Below are 21,031 nucleotides of genomic sequence, written 5' to 3' on the forward strand. Positions count from 1 at the left end.
ATGAGTCAAACTGCAGTTTCTACCGCACCTTCAACAATAACTCCAATGACTACTGATTCAAGATTTGAATGTAATATATGCGGAAAACTGTTTAAAAAAAGGGGGATTAACAAGACATTTAAATGTTGTTGCAAAATACAATTCTTTACATTCAGATCTTGATATTTTACCCGAAAACACTATACATCAATTTAAAGCTATATTAGTTCACTATATTCGCAAGAGGTTACCAAAAGGATATAGACAATTAGGAAAACAAACAGTTTCTATTTCCGCTACTGAAAGTCAGTTTTATGCAGTATTTAAAAACCATATACATTATTATTCAGCTACAAAAGGTATCTATAAGTGTATATTTCGTGGAGGTTCATCAAACCAAGTGTTATCAAATATTCTGGAAATGCAAGGATGGGAAATTAAATTTTATGATCAACGGCAATGTACATATGTTGTACTTTGTGATGGTGACAACAATATTGAAAATGGTGAAGAAAATCCTATTGCAGCTGCATTATCTCATGAAACAATCAAAAAATTACGTAACCAAAATGCATACGTGGTCAATTAGTAGTAGAATGGAAAAAGCAAAAAAATACTGATTTTAATGGTAATTTTACTCAAGCAGGTCATGTTTATTTTCATTTTTACAATAGTCAAGCTATAATTGAATAAAATAGCCAAAATTACACTACATTAATACAAAAAAAAACAATATCAAAGTACATCAAATTAAGTATTTTCATTATAATTATTTCTGGCTTTAATATGAATTTTATGAGGTTTTTGATATTTTAAAGGAACATCATGATGATTGTAAAAAAGAGATTGATTTTCATGTTCCAAGATTTCAATAATATCTGATGACTTAGATTTTTTACCTCCATCTTTCATTGTTTTATGAAAAAAATAAGAAACCTGCTCATGGTTTTTCTTTTCAACAGCACTACACGAAAATGACTTTAATCCCCATTTCTGATGAATTGCTATAAATTCAGAAACATGATAGACTAACACATGAATGTAAGGTGTTACATCATCAGGTTTATAAAGACCTTTTTGAATCCTTGAGTATTTGGGATACCTTCAGATGGCGTTAAAAATAAAGTAAGCCAATTTTTTGCATCATTTTGAAAATCTTCAGCTTTTGTTGTCTGGTCTTTCATTTTTATATAAAGCTCATAAAATTTATTCCATAGATTTCGTATCATAATGGCACGTTTAGTGTTTCGATCCGGATAAAACCTCAAATATTTTAACGTGGGATTATGATTAAAAAAGGTTACAAATTTCGGCTTTGAGTGGACTATAATTTCGGCCAGAATTAAAATAATATTATTCCATAAATTTTTATTAATTTTGGTGGTCCCAGCCTAAATTAACCGAGCCGGTATCCGGATAAAAACCGGATAAAACCGCTACGGATCGAAACTCTAGGCACGTTGTCTTAAAAGAATTTTTGTTAGATCAAAGAATTGTAATACTTTAAGCTTATCATTTCCCATTAATGACGTTGTGACTAGGGATTGGAATCGATTCCCATTATTAGAATCGATTCTAAAATCGATTAATCGCGATTAATCGTTTCGCAAATACCGATTTTTTTTATACTATTTATAATAGGTTTGTTTAAACACATATCACGTGATTACAAAAATTACAGTGATCGACGAAAAAATTTCCTTTTTTGGAAATTTGTACAACCTTGTGCGATAGCAACTTGAATTTTATTGGGAGATAAAATTTCCTTTTTAGGAAGTTTGTGTTCCGTCACGTGATTCGCGGGCGGAATTATGAATTTGGCCAAAATTAACTATTATGAACAAATAATAATTTACGGTCAAATTAACGAAACTGCGCCACAATAAGTAGATTCGATTTTTATTCGTAATTCGATTTAAAATCGATTCTTATCGATTTTCGATAGTTTCGATTTTAATCGAATCTTTTCCGATCCCTAGTTGTGACACGCCGCCCATAGGATATTAAAATAAAATAAAATATCGTATGTTACCACCGACGTGTTGAGTTCGAACAATATCTATGCTTGGTTTAAAATAAAAATTAGTTACAAAACATTAATAAACCATTAATTAAAAAAAAAAATAATTAATGTGGCACTTTTTACTCATAAGAAAAAGGCTAAAAGAATGTGTTAGATTATTATTAAGGACAAACTAAAATTTTTATTTTCCAAAAATTGAACTGTGGAATTTCTTATCGAAATCCACTTGTATTTATACATATTTAAGAAAAATATTTCTAATATTTCTAATATTTCTAATAAAATTTGAAGATCTATTACATATGACTATCTCGTTACACTAAACTAAACTATAAATATAATTTTATTGGCTAATTATTTATCCTTCGGTTAATTATTTATCCTTATTTTATTTCATTATATTTTCGGTTATTACATTTATCCTCCTCTTGAAAAATTTATGTCCCATAAATTAAGAATCGAATTCGGGTCTCAAACATATTATATTATTATATATGGTTCAAATATTTCCCTATCAAAATATTCCTTTAATAATTCTCCATTTACTGGTCTTCTTAAAATTCTTCCATTTAATTCTTTAATTTTGTACGATCCATTTATTATTACTTCATGTATATAATATGGTCCCTTCCATTTTTCTTCTAGTTTTCCTGTATGTGTTTTGTATTTCACCGCATTAAAGTATAATACTTTATCCCCTATTTGAAAGTTTTGTTTTCGTTTTCCAACTTTGTCATGATATTTCTTTTGTTGTTTTTGTGCTTTTTCAATATTCTTCTTCGCTTTATATCTTTTTATTGGTAATTCTTCTATTATATGTTCTATTCTTTTAATCATTGTAATTCCTTTAACTTCTTCATCATTCCATAAGTCAAATAAAATGGTGTCATTTTACTTGATTTCTGTATTTTACTTCTATATGCAAACAATATTGGTGCTATTCTTTGATCCCAGTTTTTATCTTCATATTCTCTATTTCTATATATTGTTAATTTTTCTTTTACTAATTTCGCCAATGATTCTATTAATGTTTTATTAAATCGTTCTACTAATCCGTTTGTTTTAGGGTGATAAGGAGTTGAGAATTTATGTTGAACATTAAATTTTTCTGTAAGATCTTTAGTTAATTGATTATTAAATTCTGATCCATTATCTGTAAGTATTTTCTTTGGACATCCATGTCGACAAATTATTTCTTCATAAATAAATTTTGATATTTCTTTTGCATTTGCTTCTTTTATTGCTTTTACTTCTGGCCATTTTGTAAAGAAATCTATTGCTACTACTATATATTTATTTCCTTCTTCTGTTCTTGGTAATGGTCCTATTACATCTATTCCAATCATATGAAAAGGTTCTTTTACTTCTATTGGATGTAATTCATGTAACCCTTGTGGATTATTTCTTCTTTGACAATTATCACAACTTTTTACATATTTTTCTACATCTCGTTTCATATTCTTCCACCAATATTTTTCTTTTACTTTTTCATATGTAGCTTGAATCCCAAAATGTGCTGATAATTCATGATCATGCATCATATACATTATTCCTTCTAATTCAAATCTTCTTATTACTCTAAACTTATTTTCATCTTTAATTTTATATAAAACTCCATTTTCTTGTACGTATTTTTCTTCTTTTTCTATATTCTTTAAAATTTTATCATATTCTTTTTCATCCATTTGTTAATAAATTTTCTATTTCGTTTTCAAATGGTAAAATAAATTTTATTTCTTTATCTTCAAATAATATGCAATGATAATTTATATTTGTATGAATTATGAATACATATATTTCTAATCCTATTTTTTTAACCATTTTTAATTTTATTCATCTCGTTATTCATTATTATTTATTATTTTTTTAACTTTTATCTTTCTCATATTAACCTTGACATCGCATCAGCATTTTTATTTTCTTTTCCTGGTCTATGTATTATTTCAAAATCATATTGTTGTAATTCCATCATCCATCTTCCTCTTCTTCCTTTAGGAACTTTTGATGTACTTATAAATCCTTTTAATGCTGCATGATCTGTTATTACTTTAAATTTTCTTTCAAATAAATATTTATGAAAATATTTTATTCCCCAAAATACTGCTAAACATTCTAATTCTGTTATCGGATACCTCTTTTCTGCATTTACTAAACTTCTACTTGCATAACTAATAACTATTTCTCTATTATTTTCATCTAATTGTTCTAATATAGCTCCTAATCCTTCTCCTGATGCATCTGTTATTAATATAAATTCTTTTTCAAAATTCGGATGTTGTAATATCGGATAATTTATTAATTTCTTTTTTAATTCTTCTAATGCTTTTTGTTGTTTGTCTGTCCATACAAAAGGAACATTCTTTCTTGTTAATTCCATTATTGGTTTTACTATCTTTGAATATCCTTTCACAAATTTTCTATAATATGAACATAATCCATTTATTTCTCTTATTTGTTTGATATTCTTTGGCGGTTTTAAATTTTTAATCTTTTCTATTTTTTTATCATCTGGTTTTAACCCATCTGTTCCTACTATATGTCCCAAATATTCTACATTCTTTTTCACCCATTTACATTTCTTTAACTTTAACATCATATTCGCTTTTCTTAATTCTTCTAATACTATTTTTATATGTTGTAAATGTTCATTCCAATTTTTTGAATATATTATAATGTCATCTATATATACGTTCATAAATTTATCTAAGTATTCTTTAAATATTTTATTCATTGTTCTTTGAAATATTGCTGGTGCATTTTTTAATCCAAACGGCATAACATTAAATTCATATAATCCTTGACTACAAATAAATGCTGTCTTTTCTTTATCTTCTTCTTCCATCTCTATTTGCCAATATCCACTTGCTAAATCAATTGTTGTAAACCATTTTGCTACTCTAAATTTTTCTAATAAGTCATCTATTCTTGGCAAAGGATATGCGTCTGTTATCGTCATTTGATTTATTTTTCTAAAATCTATACAAAATCTTTTATCTCCTGTCTTCTTATTTACTATTACTATTGGTGACGACCATGGACTACATGATTCTTGTATTATTTCTTCTTTTAACATTTTATCTATTTCTTTTTTTATTATTTCTCTATTTTCTATACTTTCTCTATATGCTTTTTGATTTATTGGCGTTTTATCTTTTAACCTTATATTGCATTTTACTATATTTGTTTTACTTATTTTCTTATCTCCATATATACAAATATCTTCATATTCTTTAACTAAATCTTTTAATTCTTTCTCTTGTAATTTCTCTAAATCTTTATATTTTATTTCGTCTGTCCAATCTTTGTGCATCTTTAATGTCTCTCCATTATTATGGCCAAGACCTAATAGTTTTGCTCTATAACATGTCCTTTTTCTTCATTATTCATTAAAAATATTTCTCGTTCACTTGTTTCTTCATATTCATTTTCACTATCTTCATCTTCACTATCATCACTATCATTATCATCATTAATATTTTCATCATTATTTTCATATTCTATTGGTATTTCAATATCTTTTCCATCTTCTCTTAATATTAATGTCTTTTCATTATAATCTATTATTCCTCTCTTTTCTCTTAACACATAATTTTCTAATATTAATTCTTTTTCTACTGATTCGATTACGTCCATAATTATTTTCATTTCTGTATTTTCATTTATTTCTATTGTTATTTCTATTTTTCCTTTTGATGCAACTCTTGTTCCATTAGCCATTATAAATCTAATATCACTCTTTTCTATTATTGGAATATTTAATTCTTTTCTTAATTTATCTGATATTAAACTGACTGATGCTCCTGAATCTATTATTATTGATACTAATTTTCCTTTTATTATAACTTTACTTCTCATTGCTCTAGTTTCACTTTTATTATCTACACTTTTTATTGGTTGGTCTGAGTGTAGTCATGCACTATTATCTTCATCATAATCTCTAGCTATTCTTCTAAATTTTGGATTTTCATTGTAAATTTGTCCATATGTTATATTTGCTTTTTCATTAAACATATCCATTACATATTTTTCTGGTGGTACATTAACTCGTACTCTAATATTTTTATTTCCTCTTTTCATTCCCGGATTTGGACATTCTTTTATAAAATGACCTCTTAATCCACATCTTTCACATTGATTTTGCCTTCTTCTTGATTGGTATGCTCTATCTCTATCTTCTTTATTTAGAAAATCTTCCTTTTCTTTCACCATCAATATCCATTTTCATATCATATTCTCTCTTTGGTGGTATTGGAACATCTTCAATTTCCATTTCGATATCTTCATTATCTAAATCTCTTCCATATTTTTTACCACTTCTTAAAGTTGGAAATATTTATTTTTCATACTTATATGTTTCGTAATTATTATAATAATTACCATTATCATAATTTCTATTATTGTCGTAATATCTTTCATGATCCATTAAATTTATATTTCTATTATTACTATTATTTCTTCTTTCATTATTATTCCTATTAAAATTATTTTGTGTTCTATAATTATTCTTTCGTCCTAATTGTGGACATTCTGGTCTTATATGACCTTCTTCATTGCATTCATAGCATCTCATAATTCTTGTATTTCTTGTATTTGTATTTCTATTTATATTTCTTCTTTGTTGATTTTTTATTTCATTTAACATTTCTCCCATAGCTATTTTTTCTGCTCTAAATTGTTCTAACGCTTTACTTAATTCATCAATATCTTTTTCATTAACTGGCTTTTGCATTTTTTTATATATTTCATTTTCTTCTCTTTTATTCGTTTCTTCTTTTAAAATTTCTTCTATATTCTTTTCTTGTCTTATTTGTCCTATACTTACACCTGTTGTTTTCAATATCAATTCGTTCTTAGCTTCTTCTTCTCTTCTTGCCATATTAATTGCATCATTTAAATTTCCTGGGTTCTGTCTTCTAACTTGGTACCCTACTGTTGCTTCTAGTCCTTCAATATAAAAATCTACTTGATATTCGTCAGCTAATGCCTGACCTCTTGTCGCTACTCTTAATACTTGTCTAAATCTTCTCGTATAATCTTCAACACTTTCATTTATTCCTTGTTTAGTTTTTCTCAATTCTAACATTTTTCTTCTTCTAACATCTTCTCTGGTAAATCTTCTTTTAATTCTATGTTTCAAATCATTATCATCATCTGCATCTGCCCAATTCCTTAAATGACTTGCATTCGTTTCTTTCATTTCATTATACCATTGTGCTGCTGCTCCCCTTAAATGTGCTGCTGTATATGCCGCTTGTCTTTCGCTATTAGTTCCTGCTGCTTTCCCAATTGCCGTAAATGCTACTTCGAATTGTCTAATCCAATCACTAACATCTTCTTCTTCTTTTCCATAAAATAATGGTATATTAATTATTCCTCCAGCTTCATTTCCTGCATTTTCAATCCTATCTACTAAGTGTGCTCCTGCCCCTATTAATCCATCCAAAGTATTAGGTGGGTATCCTAAAGCATTCTCAATTATTCTTTTCATTTGATCTTCAGTTGCCATATTCAACAATATATTCTCTTGAAATAAATCTTGTAAGTTGTAATCAGATAGTTCACTTTCTGTATCAGAATTTTCAATATCAGAATCCTTAATATTCAACGAATTATTCGAATCTGAATTTTGACTTAAGCTAAAACTTTCTGTATTTATAATATTTTCATCATTATTTTTGACTTCATTTTCATTGAAATCTTCAGAATTTCCTTCCCAAATCTCATATTCTTCTGGATCTAATATTTCTCCAATCTTTTCTGAATCATCTGTATTATTATTTTCTTCTTCAATTTCTTCTTCACTTTCTTCAATTTCAAATTTCTTTAAATATTCATCTAATATTCTCCTTATTTCTTTTTCTGATTCATTTTTATATTCTTGAAATTTTCTTATAAAGTCTGCACTTAATATATCAACATCTCTATATCTCATACTTATTAATCTTAATAATTCTCCATCAGAAACTTCAATTTCTAAAACTTTGATTAAATTTTTTAACCGTTCTAATCTTTTCTCTATTTCTGTTTCATCATCCAATTTATTCTCGTCTTTCAAATTTTCTGGTCCTTTTTCATAACAACTTTTACATATCTTTTCTATAAATTCTTTATTGTATTCTACCGCTTCTATTGCTTCTTTCTTTAATATTATTTTATTACACGTTGGACATTCTATTGTATACATATAATGCCATATTCTTAATTCTTCTTCTATTCCTTTGTCATCTAATTCTTCAATAGTTTTATAAAAACTCATAAATTCTTTAGTTTTTATTATTTCATATTCTACTCTAAAATTTATTATTCGTTTTATTTCTTCAATATCAATTTCGTAACCATTCTCTAACCAATAATTTCTGTATATTCTTTCTATATGTTTGTCTCCTTCATTTGAACTTGATTCTCCTAAATTATCTGAACTTTCTAGTTCTCCTACGTCACTTTGTTCTTCAGCAAAACCTTTTGTTTCTACAATTTTCTCTATTATCTTATCTGTTACATCATCATTTATCCATGGTTTTGGATATTTATTTCTATCCCACCATTGATATGTTATACTTTTCTGAAACTTCTTGACTTTCTCTCTATTTTCTTCTTCTGCTATATTTTCTTCTAAATGTAATATTTCTTTAAAATTTCTCATAGTACCATATCCTTTATTCTTAATAGTTACTGATTCTATTTCTTCTAACCATTCTTCAAATTTTGCAAATCTTATATCTAATTCATCATCTTCTATAATATATCTATACATCAACAATTCTTTATTCCCTAACAAATTCTCTTCTGTTTGATCATCTAATATGAACTCATTATCTTCACTAAGTATATAATGTTCACATATCACTTTTATTACCGATATAATTCCTATTTTTCTATAATCTGATTTATTTCTATACCTAATTGACCTTACGACTATATCTAACAATTTTTCTCCTTCTTTTCTTATTTTCTCAAATTCTTTATTTCTTTTCTTTTTACTAGATGGATAACTTTCTTCTCCATCTTTTCTTGTTAGTATTATGTACTCCATTAATTTTACATATGTATTTCTATTATAACTCATTGCTTCTAATATTACTTTTTGAAAAATCTTCCAAAATCTTTTAAACCAATCTCCTATCTCTATTTCATCAGTACTATAACATTTTAGACATGAAGGATCTACTTGATACTCTTCTCTTAACTCATTATGTTTTTCTATTTCATGTCTTCTTTTAATCACTTCTAATTCGTCATATATATCGGACATTTTTATTTATTTAAACATTTCATAATTTCACTTTTATTTATATTTTATCATTAACTTAACATCATTTAAATTACTATTTTATCTTTTACTTCTTTAAAATACAATTTAAATTCTAATATTTTCAAAGTTCCAGCTTTGATTCTATAATTTCTCTATACATTCTATAATATAATCTATAATCGCGATTTTATTTATAAACTTTCTATATCTTGCGCAAATAACTGTGATCAAGGCTAGGGATTATTTATAACTGGGGCCACCCAGTATCAGACTAATATGATCACCAACAAAGGCTTATTTATACTGGGTCCTTCCAGTGTACTCTTATTTATACTGGGGTTCTCCCAGTTCTATACACAAAATTAAACTTTTTAATAACTTTTAATCTTTTTCTTATATTAACTTCCAAAATATTTATTCAAATTTATTTCATATTATTTTATTTCTCGCATTTCATTTTATAATTCATTAATATTTTCTTATTATAATTGGATAGCCACGGATTTTTAAGCGATCAATGTACTAAAATTTCTGTTGATATAACGCCCCTGGTGACACAACTATTTCTTTACTATTCTCTTATTTATTTATTATTATCATCTTATAAAATTTTGAGAAAAAATATTCTAAGTCCACAATCTCCTCAGACTGGGGAGGTCTATATATTTTACTGCGCCTCATCACGTGACTTATACTTTCTCTTATTTTCTTCTATTTACTGCGCTTCATCACATGGTTTACATTACTCACGTGATTTGTACAACATTTTATTTTTCTACTGCGTTTTAATCACATAATTTTTACTGCGCTTTTAACACATGACTTGTCGCAGTATAATTCTCATTTTATTTATTCATTTCTGTAACTGAACTCATGTTCTCTCTTTCTGATTAAATATTTTATCACATTCTATATTGTTTACGCAACATGCTTATACAATTTCTTTTTATTTTTATATTACATCATTATTACATCATTTATTTCATATAATTCATTATTATCTTTTACAATCTTTTATATCATTCTTTTATTATAATAAAATTATTTCTCATATATCAAATAATAACATTTCAATATTTCTCGTATTTACAATATCCTTTAATTTTCTCTTTCATTTAGTAACCTGTACTGGGCTTGCCTTTACCTTCTTCATAGAAGTATAGTAGTTTACGGGTTTGTTACTAATAACTTTTCTTTTTCTCATAATACTTTTGAATTTTCAATCATTTATTAATTTCTTATTATTCACAAAATTCATTCTCATTATAAATTTTATTCTCATTCAATTTTTAAATCTTTTCATTATTATCTTAAATATTTCATTCATCTTTTCGATATATACTTTTTCAATATATCATATATTTTCATTTCTCATATATTCCGTAATATTCCTTTTTCATAATATTACTTTTACTATATCTTTTTTCATATATAGTAACATTTTTCTCATATTTCAGATAAGTCTTCCTTATCTTATATTTCTTTGATGATTTCTCATATCATCCTTCCTTTTCTCATATTTCTTTGATGATTTCTCATATCATCCTTTTCTTATTAATTTCACAAATTTTTCTTTAATTTTCTCATATACTTTTCTTTTATTTTCATTTAAATCTTGTATGAAGACAACAATCTTTTATTTTCTCGGAGCATGCACCAAAAATGTGACACGCCGCCCATAGGATATTAAAATAAAATAAAATATCGTATGTTGCCACCGACGTGTTGAGTTTGAACAATATCTATGCTTGGTTTAAAATAAAAATTAGTTACAAAACATTAATAAACCATTAATTAAAAAAAAAAATAATTAATGTGGCACTTTTTACTCATAAGAAAAAGGCTAAAAGAATGTGTTAGATTATTATTAAGGACGAACTAAAATTTTTATTTTCCAAAAATTGAACTGTGGAATTTCTTATCGAAATCCACTTGTATTTATACATTTTTAAGAAAAATATTTCTAATATTTCTAATATTTCTAATAAAATTTGAAGATCTATTATCATATGACTATCTCGTTATACTAAACTAAACTATAAATATAATTTTATTGGCTAATTATTTATCCTTCAGCTAATTATTTATCCTTATTTTATTTCATAATATTTTCGGTTATTACAACGTGTAGTTCCAAGTCTTAGTTTCTTGGATTTGCCAAAACTGAAACCTAACTTTAATTCTTTTCATTTCCTCCACAATTATTTTTCGTGTAGTATCATTAAATAAACCATATTCCATTAGTTCTGCTATCACAAGACTCCATAAATGATCAGTAATTCGAAGCATAATATGCAACTCATCAGGAACCCAATGATTAAGAGGTATCATATCAAAAAGTGAGTTTCTTATATGTCCTTTATAATAATTACTCTTTTCAACTAATTTTTCCATTTCTTTACTAATCTTCCATTCTTTTGATAGATCTCCTTGTTGTGATTTATCGATTGTACACCAAGGACAGAAATTTTTACTATGCGCACTGTTAAAACCTAAGCAAATTGCTAAGAATTTCCAATCAGATGAAAAATAAAATTGAAAATTCCATTTCACATTATTAATTACCAGTCCTTCTTTTAAATTTCTTAAATTACGACAGAATTGGGTCATTGCATTTGATAGAGACTCATAATCTTCACATCCAGGATAGAGTATAGTCGTATAATGATGATCTGGTTTGTATAATGTACTTTTATCATCTAAAATAGCTATCGTGATAACCACATGTTTTACTTTTCTTCCTACATTTCTTCCATCTCCAGAGATTCGAAGATTAATTATGGGCTGATTTGGATTCAAAATACCTTTTTGAACAAGGTTAGGAACTAAATAATGCAATATATTATTAATATTTCTATACCCACCTTTACCAACTGCATCAATTACTTCTTGTGTTATAGATTCATCATCTATATCTATTCTTTCAGATTCATCTACTTGACTTCTAGTGTTAATATCTACTATCGTTATTGGTATGAGTCGAGCCATTGTTTCATTTATATTTATACGTTCTTTGGATATTTCTCCTTCACGTGGTAAGTGATGTTCTATGGCACATAGACGCCTATAAGAATCTTTTGGAATATTGCCATCATCTAATGCTCTGGCTATTGACTCAAGTTTTTGTTTTTTCTTAATTTTATCATCATTTTCATAATTGATAGTAAAAGTATGTTTTTTATTAACAGAATAACATATACTTTCTAATACTGGTACATCTTTCAAATTATATAGTTGTTTTGTTTTTTCATTGAATTCAGCTAATATATATTTTCCAATACTTGTAGCCCGTTTTGTAAAAGTAGAATTTCCACATTGGTCAATTGGTTTTAATATATGTGCGCGTCATTTGCTTTCCCTTGACGTGTCTAATATTTTGAGATGAAGACCAAACAAATAAATTCCTGATGTTTTTGTTTTTTTTTGAGAGGTACACTCCTAAAATAAATTAAATTAGTTTTTAATAAATAGAAAAAATAGAAAAACTAAAAAAAAATAGTTTAATGTACAAACTTTATGAAATAGATTTGTAACATCTGTAGCACTTTTAACTGAAGATACTACATGTTCAAAGCACTTTCCAAACCAAATTTGAAAAACTGGTTTATCATCAACGTAATTAATAAAACATTGAACAGTACATCAATTGTTGCTTCTGCCCCATGTTGTTTCTACTATATAATTATCAGGAATCTGATAACTATTGGGAGGAAGAGTGTACGCTAACGAAGATTTATTAGGATATATTCCTTCTTTTATGATTTTATATGAAAAGCTATGTCCTGATTTTTTAAAATTAATAATTGGATCAAAGGGGTAATTATGAATTTCTTGTACGTCAGACATTTGCAAATTAGAAATTAAGAATAAAATTTAAACTGTGTTGTTATTATTTTACACAGTTTCGTGAAATTTTTTGCAAAAAAAAAATTGTGTTACAGTTGCAAATTAATCATCTGATTGAGATCATCACCAATTAAAACATTTTATGCAGTGTTACCGTATGTCAATTTAGTATGATTGTCATTTAGGGTACGTCCTAAAAAATTGGGGTTAGAGTTAAGATCCGCTCATATGATCACTTGACTAAATAATAAGTTGAACAAAAATTTACATTTGCGAAACTTAAATTATTAAATGTAAAAGAGGTGTGAAAAAACCCATTTCACTAATAAAAAACCCATTTCTCATATATATGGAATTTTTAACATATATTATTAAAAAGTAAGTATATTTTAATAAAATATAAAGTAAAATAAAAATTTATATAGTCTTAGTAGTTATAAATGTTTATAAAAGTATAATAAAAATATCATATAAAAGATGGTATCATAATAGATATTTTCAAACAATAAAAATAATTATTTTATGTCAGAATTTGTATTACCATATTTAGACGCAAATATATCAAGATTCACTGATCCGTTTTCTATAATTTTAGGCTCGTTGGAAAGCCCTTGTTCTGGACTTTATAGGCGAAAAAAGAGCTCGCCGATTGAATCATTAGATCCAGAGATATTTACGTTTAAAGTTGAGGTACGGACTTTTTAACATGCTTAAATGCAAATATCTTGGGATCCACTGATCCGCTTTTTATAAATTTAGGCTCTTTGGAAAGCCCTTGATCTGGTCTATATAAGCGAAAATAAAACTTGCCGATTGGATCATTAGATCTGGAGATATTTACGTTTAAAGTTGAGATACAAATTATAGTAAGTGCTAAGAATTATATTAATTTAAAAGAAATATTTACCAACTTATAGTATAATAACATTAAATAAAAGTTTTTTAATACTCACCCCAATTTACTGTATATTATATAGTATTTTGTATAATAAAAATGTAATAAAATCAATATTTTAATTAAAGGTAAACAAATCAGCCCATATGGTGTAAAATTTTCTTAATAAATGGTTAAAATAACAAGAATTTCATACAATTAAGAATTATATAACTTGTAAAGCTAGTATTGTTTGTCAAAGAACATTTATTTGTACTTACAACCACATTTATGAATCACATTCCATTAAAGATATTGCTATAAAAAAGTTAAACTATTCATTTTTCATTAATATTTCTTATCCAAAAAGCAGGAATTTAAATGGTTTTGTATTTATTAATAAAATTAATGAGCATCATAATCATTTGTTAAATCAAGTAATGATTAAATTTGAGGGTAGGAAAGATTTACTTTATAAGTAAAGATAGGTCCTCAATTGATTTCCAAACCCCACAATATTGCAGATTTTAGAAATCAATTGTACTTAATAATCTGTAAATCTGCAAATAATTCACAAACATATCTGCTGATATATGGATTTTGACAACAAAATTTGACCCCAAAAATGGTCGATCAGTATCACAAAAACACCTGATTTATGATGTCACTAATTGTTGTGTAAACCTCAAATGACATCTAAAATCAACAAAACTAAAAGCAAAACCCATCTGTTTTTTCAGGTAAGAAATACGCATTACTGGAAATAAAATAATATTCCACTATTTATTCAGTTTTAATTTTTTTATTTTAGGTTCTAAAACAATGTGAATTATAGCAATATATGCCTTCAGCAACGCTTCCTCAATTTAATAACTCCACCTGCTTCACCTGCAAAAAAGAATTCAAGAACTCAAAGGGTTTAGCATGACATTAACAAAATGTACAAAAATATAATAAACATCACCAAGAACTTGATGAACCACCAGTTAATACTGTTGTTGAATTTAAATTTTAGTTGCTAAAATACACAAAAAGCTACCTTTAAACTTTAGGTCTATGGGAAAGAAATTATTTTCTATACCATGTCCTGAAAGCATTTTTTTTTCTATTTTTGCTGGTAATATCCATTATTATTCCAAGGCAAGGGGAATTTATAGATGTATATTTTGAGGTTATAATGTGTATCAAGTTTTAAGTAAAATTTTAAATTCTGATCAGTGAGGGAAAAGAATTTATTCACAATGTCAACAAACATATGCCCTATGAAAAAAAAAATTCTTTAAAATATACTTAAAATGTACTTATATATTTTAAAATATATCTAAAATGTACTTAAAATTTTTAAATGTACTTAAAATATACTTAAAATTGCAATTTTAAGTATATCATATGGGCCGATCCTTGGAATCTAATTTTTTTACACAAAAATAATTTTATTAAAGCAAATATAAATTATCATTTATATAAGAATAATAAATTTATACTAGATAATGCAAAAAAAACTAATTAATTATATAATTTTTAATTTTTTTTAATATAAGATATCATTAAAATTTAAAAGATCAAATATAACTCTCATGACAAAATCATTGATAATTCTTCGTAGAAATAAGCTATACAAATAAATTTACATTCATTTGAAAGAGAAAATCGAGATCTATCTAATGAATCTAAAATCAAGTGAATTGAATTACTAGTTGTTCAGTAATCACGTTCAGTATATTTATTGAATTTTATCTAAATTTGATCATTAATTACTTCACATGTAGTGATTCAATTTGAATGATCTTTGCTCCCTAAGGTGATGCCAACTTTTATCTTTAAAATAAATTTAAAATAATTCGTTTAATATATGTAGATGTTTAGGAATCATCAATTATATTATTAATATAAAATTTTATAAGTTTGATAAAATCTGATATAAAAAAATTTATTAAATACCTGTAGATGCAAGCTACACGAATGAAATTATATTCATTTGAAAGAGAAAATTGAGGTCTATCTAATAAGCCTAAAATCAAATAAATTGAATCACTGGATTGTGAATAATTACGTCTAATATATTTATTTTTAATTTTTAAATTTGATTTGACTTTGATCGTTAATTACGCCTCATCCAGTGATCCAATTTTCCTGATCTTTGATTCTTACGATAGGGCAAATTCTCAGCTTTCAAATGAATGTAAAATGATGACGTTAGCATATCTCCAGGAATAATAATGCACGATTTTGTCACCTGCATAAAGTCCGATCTGAAAATTTTATTTCTTACCAAAAAATGCTTTCATAAGAGAATCCCAAATTCTTTTACTTTATTTAAAAGATTTTATTTGCCATTTAAGGATTTTAGTAGAATAAATCTAATAAAATAATTTTAAAAGATAAAAAACAAATATATAATTAGTTATTTTGAAAAAAAAGAATATCTTATTATTCATTTTACAACTATTTTACATCATAATTATTTTTTATTTGCATGTATTTTTTACAAAGAAAAAACAATAAATTAAAGCTAAAAATTATGAAAAAATATGTCTTATCTATGTATATAAAATATTAAGTTTTTTCTTTTACTTACCACTTAAAAATAACTGCTATATTTGCTTATAAACTTTTTTGTCATATTTAATAAAAGTGAATAGAAAAATGATGGAAAAGTGATGGGCAGTGATGGGGAAAAAGAAGTGGTTATTACCGTTATTTTTGAATATTGATTAAAAAAATTTTTTTTATTTTTTATTAAATCTGAGTTACATAAATATGTAACACATATTTAATTTAGATTTGTGTAATGTTAATCTTACTAAAATATTAAATTTTTATAAAAATCTTAATTTAGACTAATTCCAAAAATCGGCACATATGTTTAAAGTATGAAATTTTATACTTAAATTATATTTAAAATATACTTAATTGCAATTTAAATATAATTTAAGTATAATTTAAGTACAAAATTTTACACTTTAAATATACTTAAAATTGCAATTTTAAGTATATTTTAAGTATATTTTAAAATGTTAAGTATATTTTAGATATATTTTAAAAATATATAAGTATATTTTAAGTATATTTTAAAGAAATTTTTTTTTATAGGGATGTAGTATGTTTGGATCCAATTTCATGGAAATATTCCTAATAATTTACAAGATCAGTTAAAAGAAATAGATCCTCTTGAACAGCTATTACAATTATACTTGCCACCCATATTAAATGGGATGGGAGAATCCCCTATCCCATCCCATCCCATATCCCATCCCTTTTGCCAAAATCCCCTTCCATTTGCCAAAATCCCATCCCAATCCCAAATCCCAATCCCACCCATATCCCATATCCCTTATCCCATCCCTTATCCCAAATAATCTCATTGGTCAATTATCACGTGACGTTACACAAATTTCCAAAAAAGGAAATTTTGCTTCCCGCAAAAATTTGAGAGATTTTGGTTTCACAAGTATTCCAAAAAAGGAAATTTGTACGCCGATCATATAATTCTGGCCAGCATTGCATCCATTACCAGAATATGAGCAAAATTAAGATCCCGAACAGATTTACGAAGTTTATATTTTAACTCCGGCCGGAATTACAAATTATAAAGGTTTAAATCCTTATTCTACAAACCCAATTTTAAGAGATTTACTGATCAGATTTTAATGAAATTTATATCTTTGGATTCGTCTTGATGCAAGGAATTAAATGGTAGTGAAATCATATTTCTAAAATTAATATTGACTGATTTATTATAAAAAATGTATTTTTATACTATATATTATTTGAAAGTAACATGTTAGCAGTTAGTATTCAGTAATATATTGATTATTTTATTTGAATTAATAATTTTGATGATATCTGCTGATATTGTTTTTTTAGATTAACAGTTAATTAATTCCTGGTTTGTAAATATTATTTTATTAAATATTTATGCAATAATAATAATGGCAATTTCTATTTGTACACGGGGTATTTGAACCTAGGTCATGTGATTATTGCCATTTTGACTAATAGTATAAACTTCAAAATTAGTAGATAAATGGATTTTTGCCTGCTCTACAAGTTTATCTAAGAAATCAAAGGTACTTTTGAATGTCAGTTTTAACTTTACCTATGAATAATTGATTTTGCCGATCGCTCTTAAAAAAATTTAGGAAATGATCGGCAAAGACAGTTTTTCATATATTAGTCAAAAACAGCATTCAAAACCCCCTTTGATGCCTTAAGTAAACTTGCAGAGCAGTCAAAAATACATATATTGCATAGAAAAAGTAAAAGGGTGTGACATTGGTGTCATTATATTTCACATGACCCGTGTTCAAATACCCCGTGTAAACTTTGAAATTTTCAATAATAATATCTATCAAATTATATATATTAGAAATAAATAATCAAACTTTTTTTGATGAATTAATAGATAGGTTTAAGTTAATTCAAAGTTAAATTGTAATAAAAAACATAAAATAATAAATTGAATAAATATATTTTAAAAACTTTTTATATTAAAAGTAACCAATTATTGCTTGCTTTATACATGTTATTTAATAATATATATTATAAAATACATTTTTTATAATAACTTAGTCAATATTAATGTTGGGAATATAATTTCACTGCCATTAAATTCCTTGCATCGAGACAAATCCAATGATATAAATTTCATTAAAATCTGATCAGTAAATCTTTTAAAAATTGTGGGTATGTAGGATAAGAATTTAAACTAAATTCTGACCTGAATTAACATTAGACTTCGAAAACTAAAATATTACGGCCGGAATTATGTGATCGGCATAGAAATTTCCTTTTTTGGAATACTTGTAAAACCAAATCCGCCCATTTTTTGCGGGAGGCAAAATTTCCTTTTTTGGAAGTTTGTGTAACGTCACGCGACAATTGGCCAATGGGAGAAATGTTACACAAGTATTTGGGATTTGGGATGGGATTTGGGATTTGGGATGGGATGGGATTTGGGATTGGGATTTGGGATGGAATGGGATATGGGATGGGAGGGGAGAGGATGGGAGGGGATGGGAGGGGATTTTAAATGGGTAGCAAGTATATGGATGTATAATATTAAAGTACAAACTAGCCCAAGTTTTGGAGTTAGGCACTTGCATAAGATAGCGTCAGCATTAAGCCTGGCCAGTTCGTACGTTAATATCGTACACCCTACTGTACATTAATCACTGGTAAAAAAATGGTCTATTCTATACATATCCTACACATATCTTACATATATCGGGTACTCAAAATGTAGAAAATCATACACAAATAATACACATATCATATACATATCGGGTATTTATATATATAGTATACCTATCAGGTACCTGATATATGTATGATATATATATTAGTACCCGATATGTGTATTATTTGTGTATGACTTTCTACATTTTGAGTACCCAATATGTGTAAGATATGTGTAGGATAAATCATTTTTTTACCAGTGTAAGGAATCCCAATTTGAAATCTATAAGTCATTTATTTTTGTCATTACGAACTTTTTTATAAAAACAATGAGCACAACTCAAACTTTTCAGATAATGAAAGTAATTTTAGTGATCTTGATCAATTTGAAAACTTGGAGGAAAGTATTAATGCCATTTCCAAAACTATTGCAGGTCTACTTGAGCAGCTTTCCAACAATGTGTAACAATATGAAGTGTAAAAATTACGTTTTTGACCCTCCTCATATTACTTTATTGACTTAATAATTTTTCAAGAGTTATGTACACAAAGAGATTAATATTTAATGTCAAAAAGAATAATATAGTACTTATTTTTTATCATTAATGATTAATGACAAAATAATTTTTTTTCTTTATTTTAATATTTAGTTTTATGCAGGTTGTAGTTTAGTATTTATTATCTAATTAATGTACTTCTCTTAAATGTAATCTATTTATCGGCTATCTTTTGTAAATAAAATAATTTATCAATATTGTAGAAATAAAAAAGTATTAAAAGAACGCTATTTTTGTTAAATATAAATAAAAAATAAAATATTTCTTTTGTGTTTATCACATATCATGTTTCAGGTCAAGAAAGGAACATTTTTGTCATACATAATCATGCATATTTTGACCGGGTCAAGAAAGTAATATGAGAAGGGTCAAGAAGGTAATTTTTGCATATGAGATACATGTTGAGTATATTCAAACTCTTCGTCAATCAGCATTATTTGACGAGTTAAAAGAAGCACGAGAAATAATGCATAGTATTTTCCCTTTATCTGAAGAAATGTGGCATGAATGGCTATCGGGAAATTTTTTGGGAGGATAAATATCGATAATTATCACTTTATCGATAATTATCACATTTTATCATACTAAATAAATCGATAATCAACGTATTATGATAATCATCGATAACTGGAAAAATATAACGATATTTAATGATATTTATTGATAATTATCTGAAAGATATTTAATGGTATTAAGTGTTAAAAATTTTATCGATGAATTTCTATAAGATATTTAACATTAATGATATTTATTGACAATAATCTGAAAAATAAATAATGATATTAAGTGTTAAAAGATTTTATCAATAAATTTCTGTAGTGATAATTTATCAATCCCATAATATTATAATTATCGCTATTTTCGATTTAGTTGAAACTGATTAAATTATAAATAAAAATAATAATTACCGAAAACACTTACGTCACATGTTGATCAACAATGATCAGCCAATGAAATTTAAACACATAATAATTTACTGAATAAAAAAATTATTTTTCGCGTTCAAACGTTCAAAAGAAAAAATTTTAACATTATGCCTTTTGCAACCTTACAATAATTAGAAAATTTCACCAACCATTTAAAAACAATAATTACTACTTTATAATATTTCGATTATCTGTAATTTGATTTGAATAATTTTTTATTTAGTTAAAGATTTAAAGTTTATATAATTATAATGATTTTTTTTTAAAAAAAAAAATCAAAATCTTAGTGTTCTGTTAATTTGTAATTTAAATGATTTTTTAATTTTTGAAAGAAACAAATCTTTTTCTAATTATAATCCAAAAATTGCCCTAACTCAAGTACCCACCACATTTATC

At 26.0% G+C, this 21,031-nt stretch overlaps 3 protein-coding genes across 3 annotated transcripts; 1 reads left to right on the forward strand and 2 right to left on the reverse strand.

Moving 5' to 3' along the window:
- Positions 1 to 568, forward strand: OCT59_017023 (uncharacterized protein; the record flags this gene model as incomplete). Its single annotated transcript, XM_025325665.1, has 2 exons — positions 1 to 70; positions 156 to 568. The coding sequence occupies 2 exons, from the start codon at positions 1 to 3 to the stop codon at positions 566 to 568; spliced, it is 483 nt and encodes a 160-aa protein (XP_025180035.1).
- Positions 569 to 729: 161 nt separating this feature from the next.
- OCT59_017024 (uncharacterized protein) lies at positions 730 to 1,163 on the reverse strand (the record flags this gene model as incomplete). Its single annotated transcript, XM_066146083.1, has 2 exons — positions 730 to 1,007; positions 1,082 to 1,163. 2 exons carry the CDS (start codon positions 1,161 to 1,163, stop codon positions 730 to 732), a joined length of 360 nt encoding a protein of 119 aa, XP_066003809.1.
- A 10,209-nt stretch (positions 1,164 to 11,372) lies between these two features.
- On the reverse strand, positions 11,373 to 13,100 carry OCT59_017025 (uncharacterized protein; the record flags this gene model as incomplete). The annotated part of the gene is made up of 4 exons (XM_066146084.1): positions 11,373 to 12,534; positions 12,619 to 12,692; positions 12,768 to 12,830; positions 12,930 to 13,100. 4 exons carry the CDS (start codon positions 13,098 to 13,100, stop codon positions 11,373 to 11,375), a joined length of 1,470 nt encoding a protein of 489 aa, XP_066003810.1.
- Between the last annotated feature and the right edge of the window lie 7,931 nt (positions 13,101 to 21,031).

The sequence above is a fragment of the Rhizophagus irregularis genome, chromosome 25 (genome assembly GCF_026210795.1).
Source record: "Rhizophagus irregularis chromosome 25, complete sequence".
Taxonomy (NCBI): Eukaryota; Fungi; Glomeromycota; class Glomeromycetes; order Glomerales; family Glomeraceae; genus Rhizophagus; species Rhizophagus irregularis.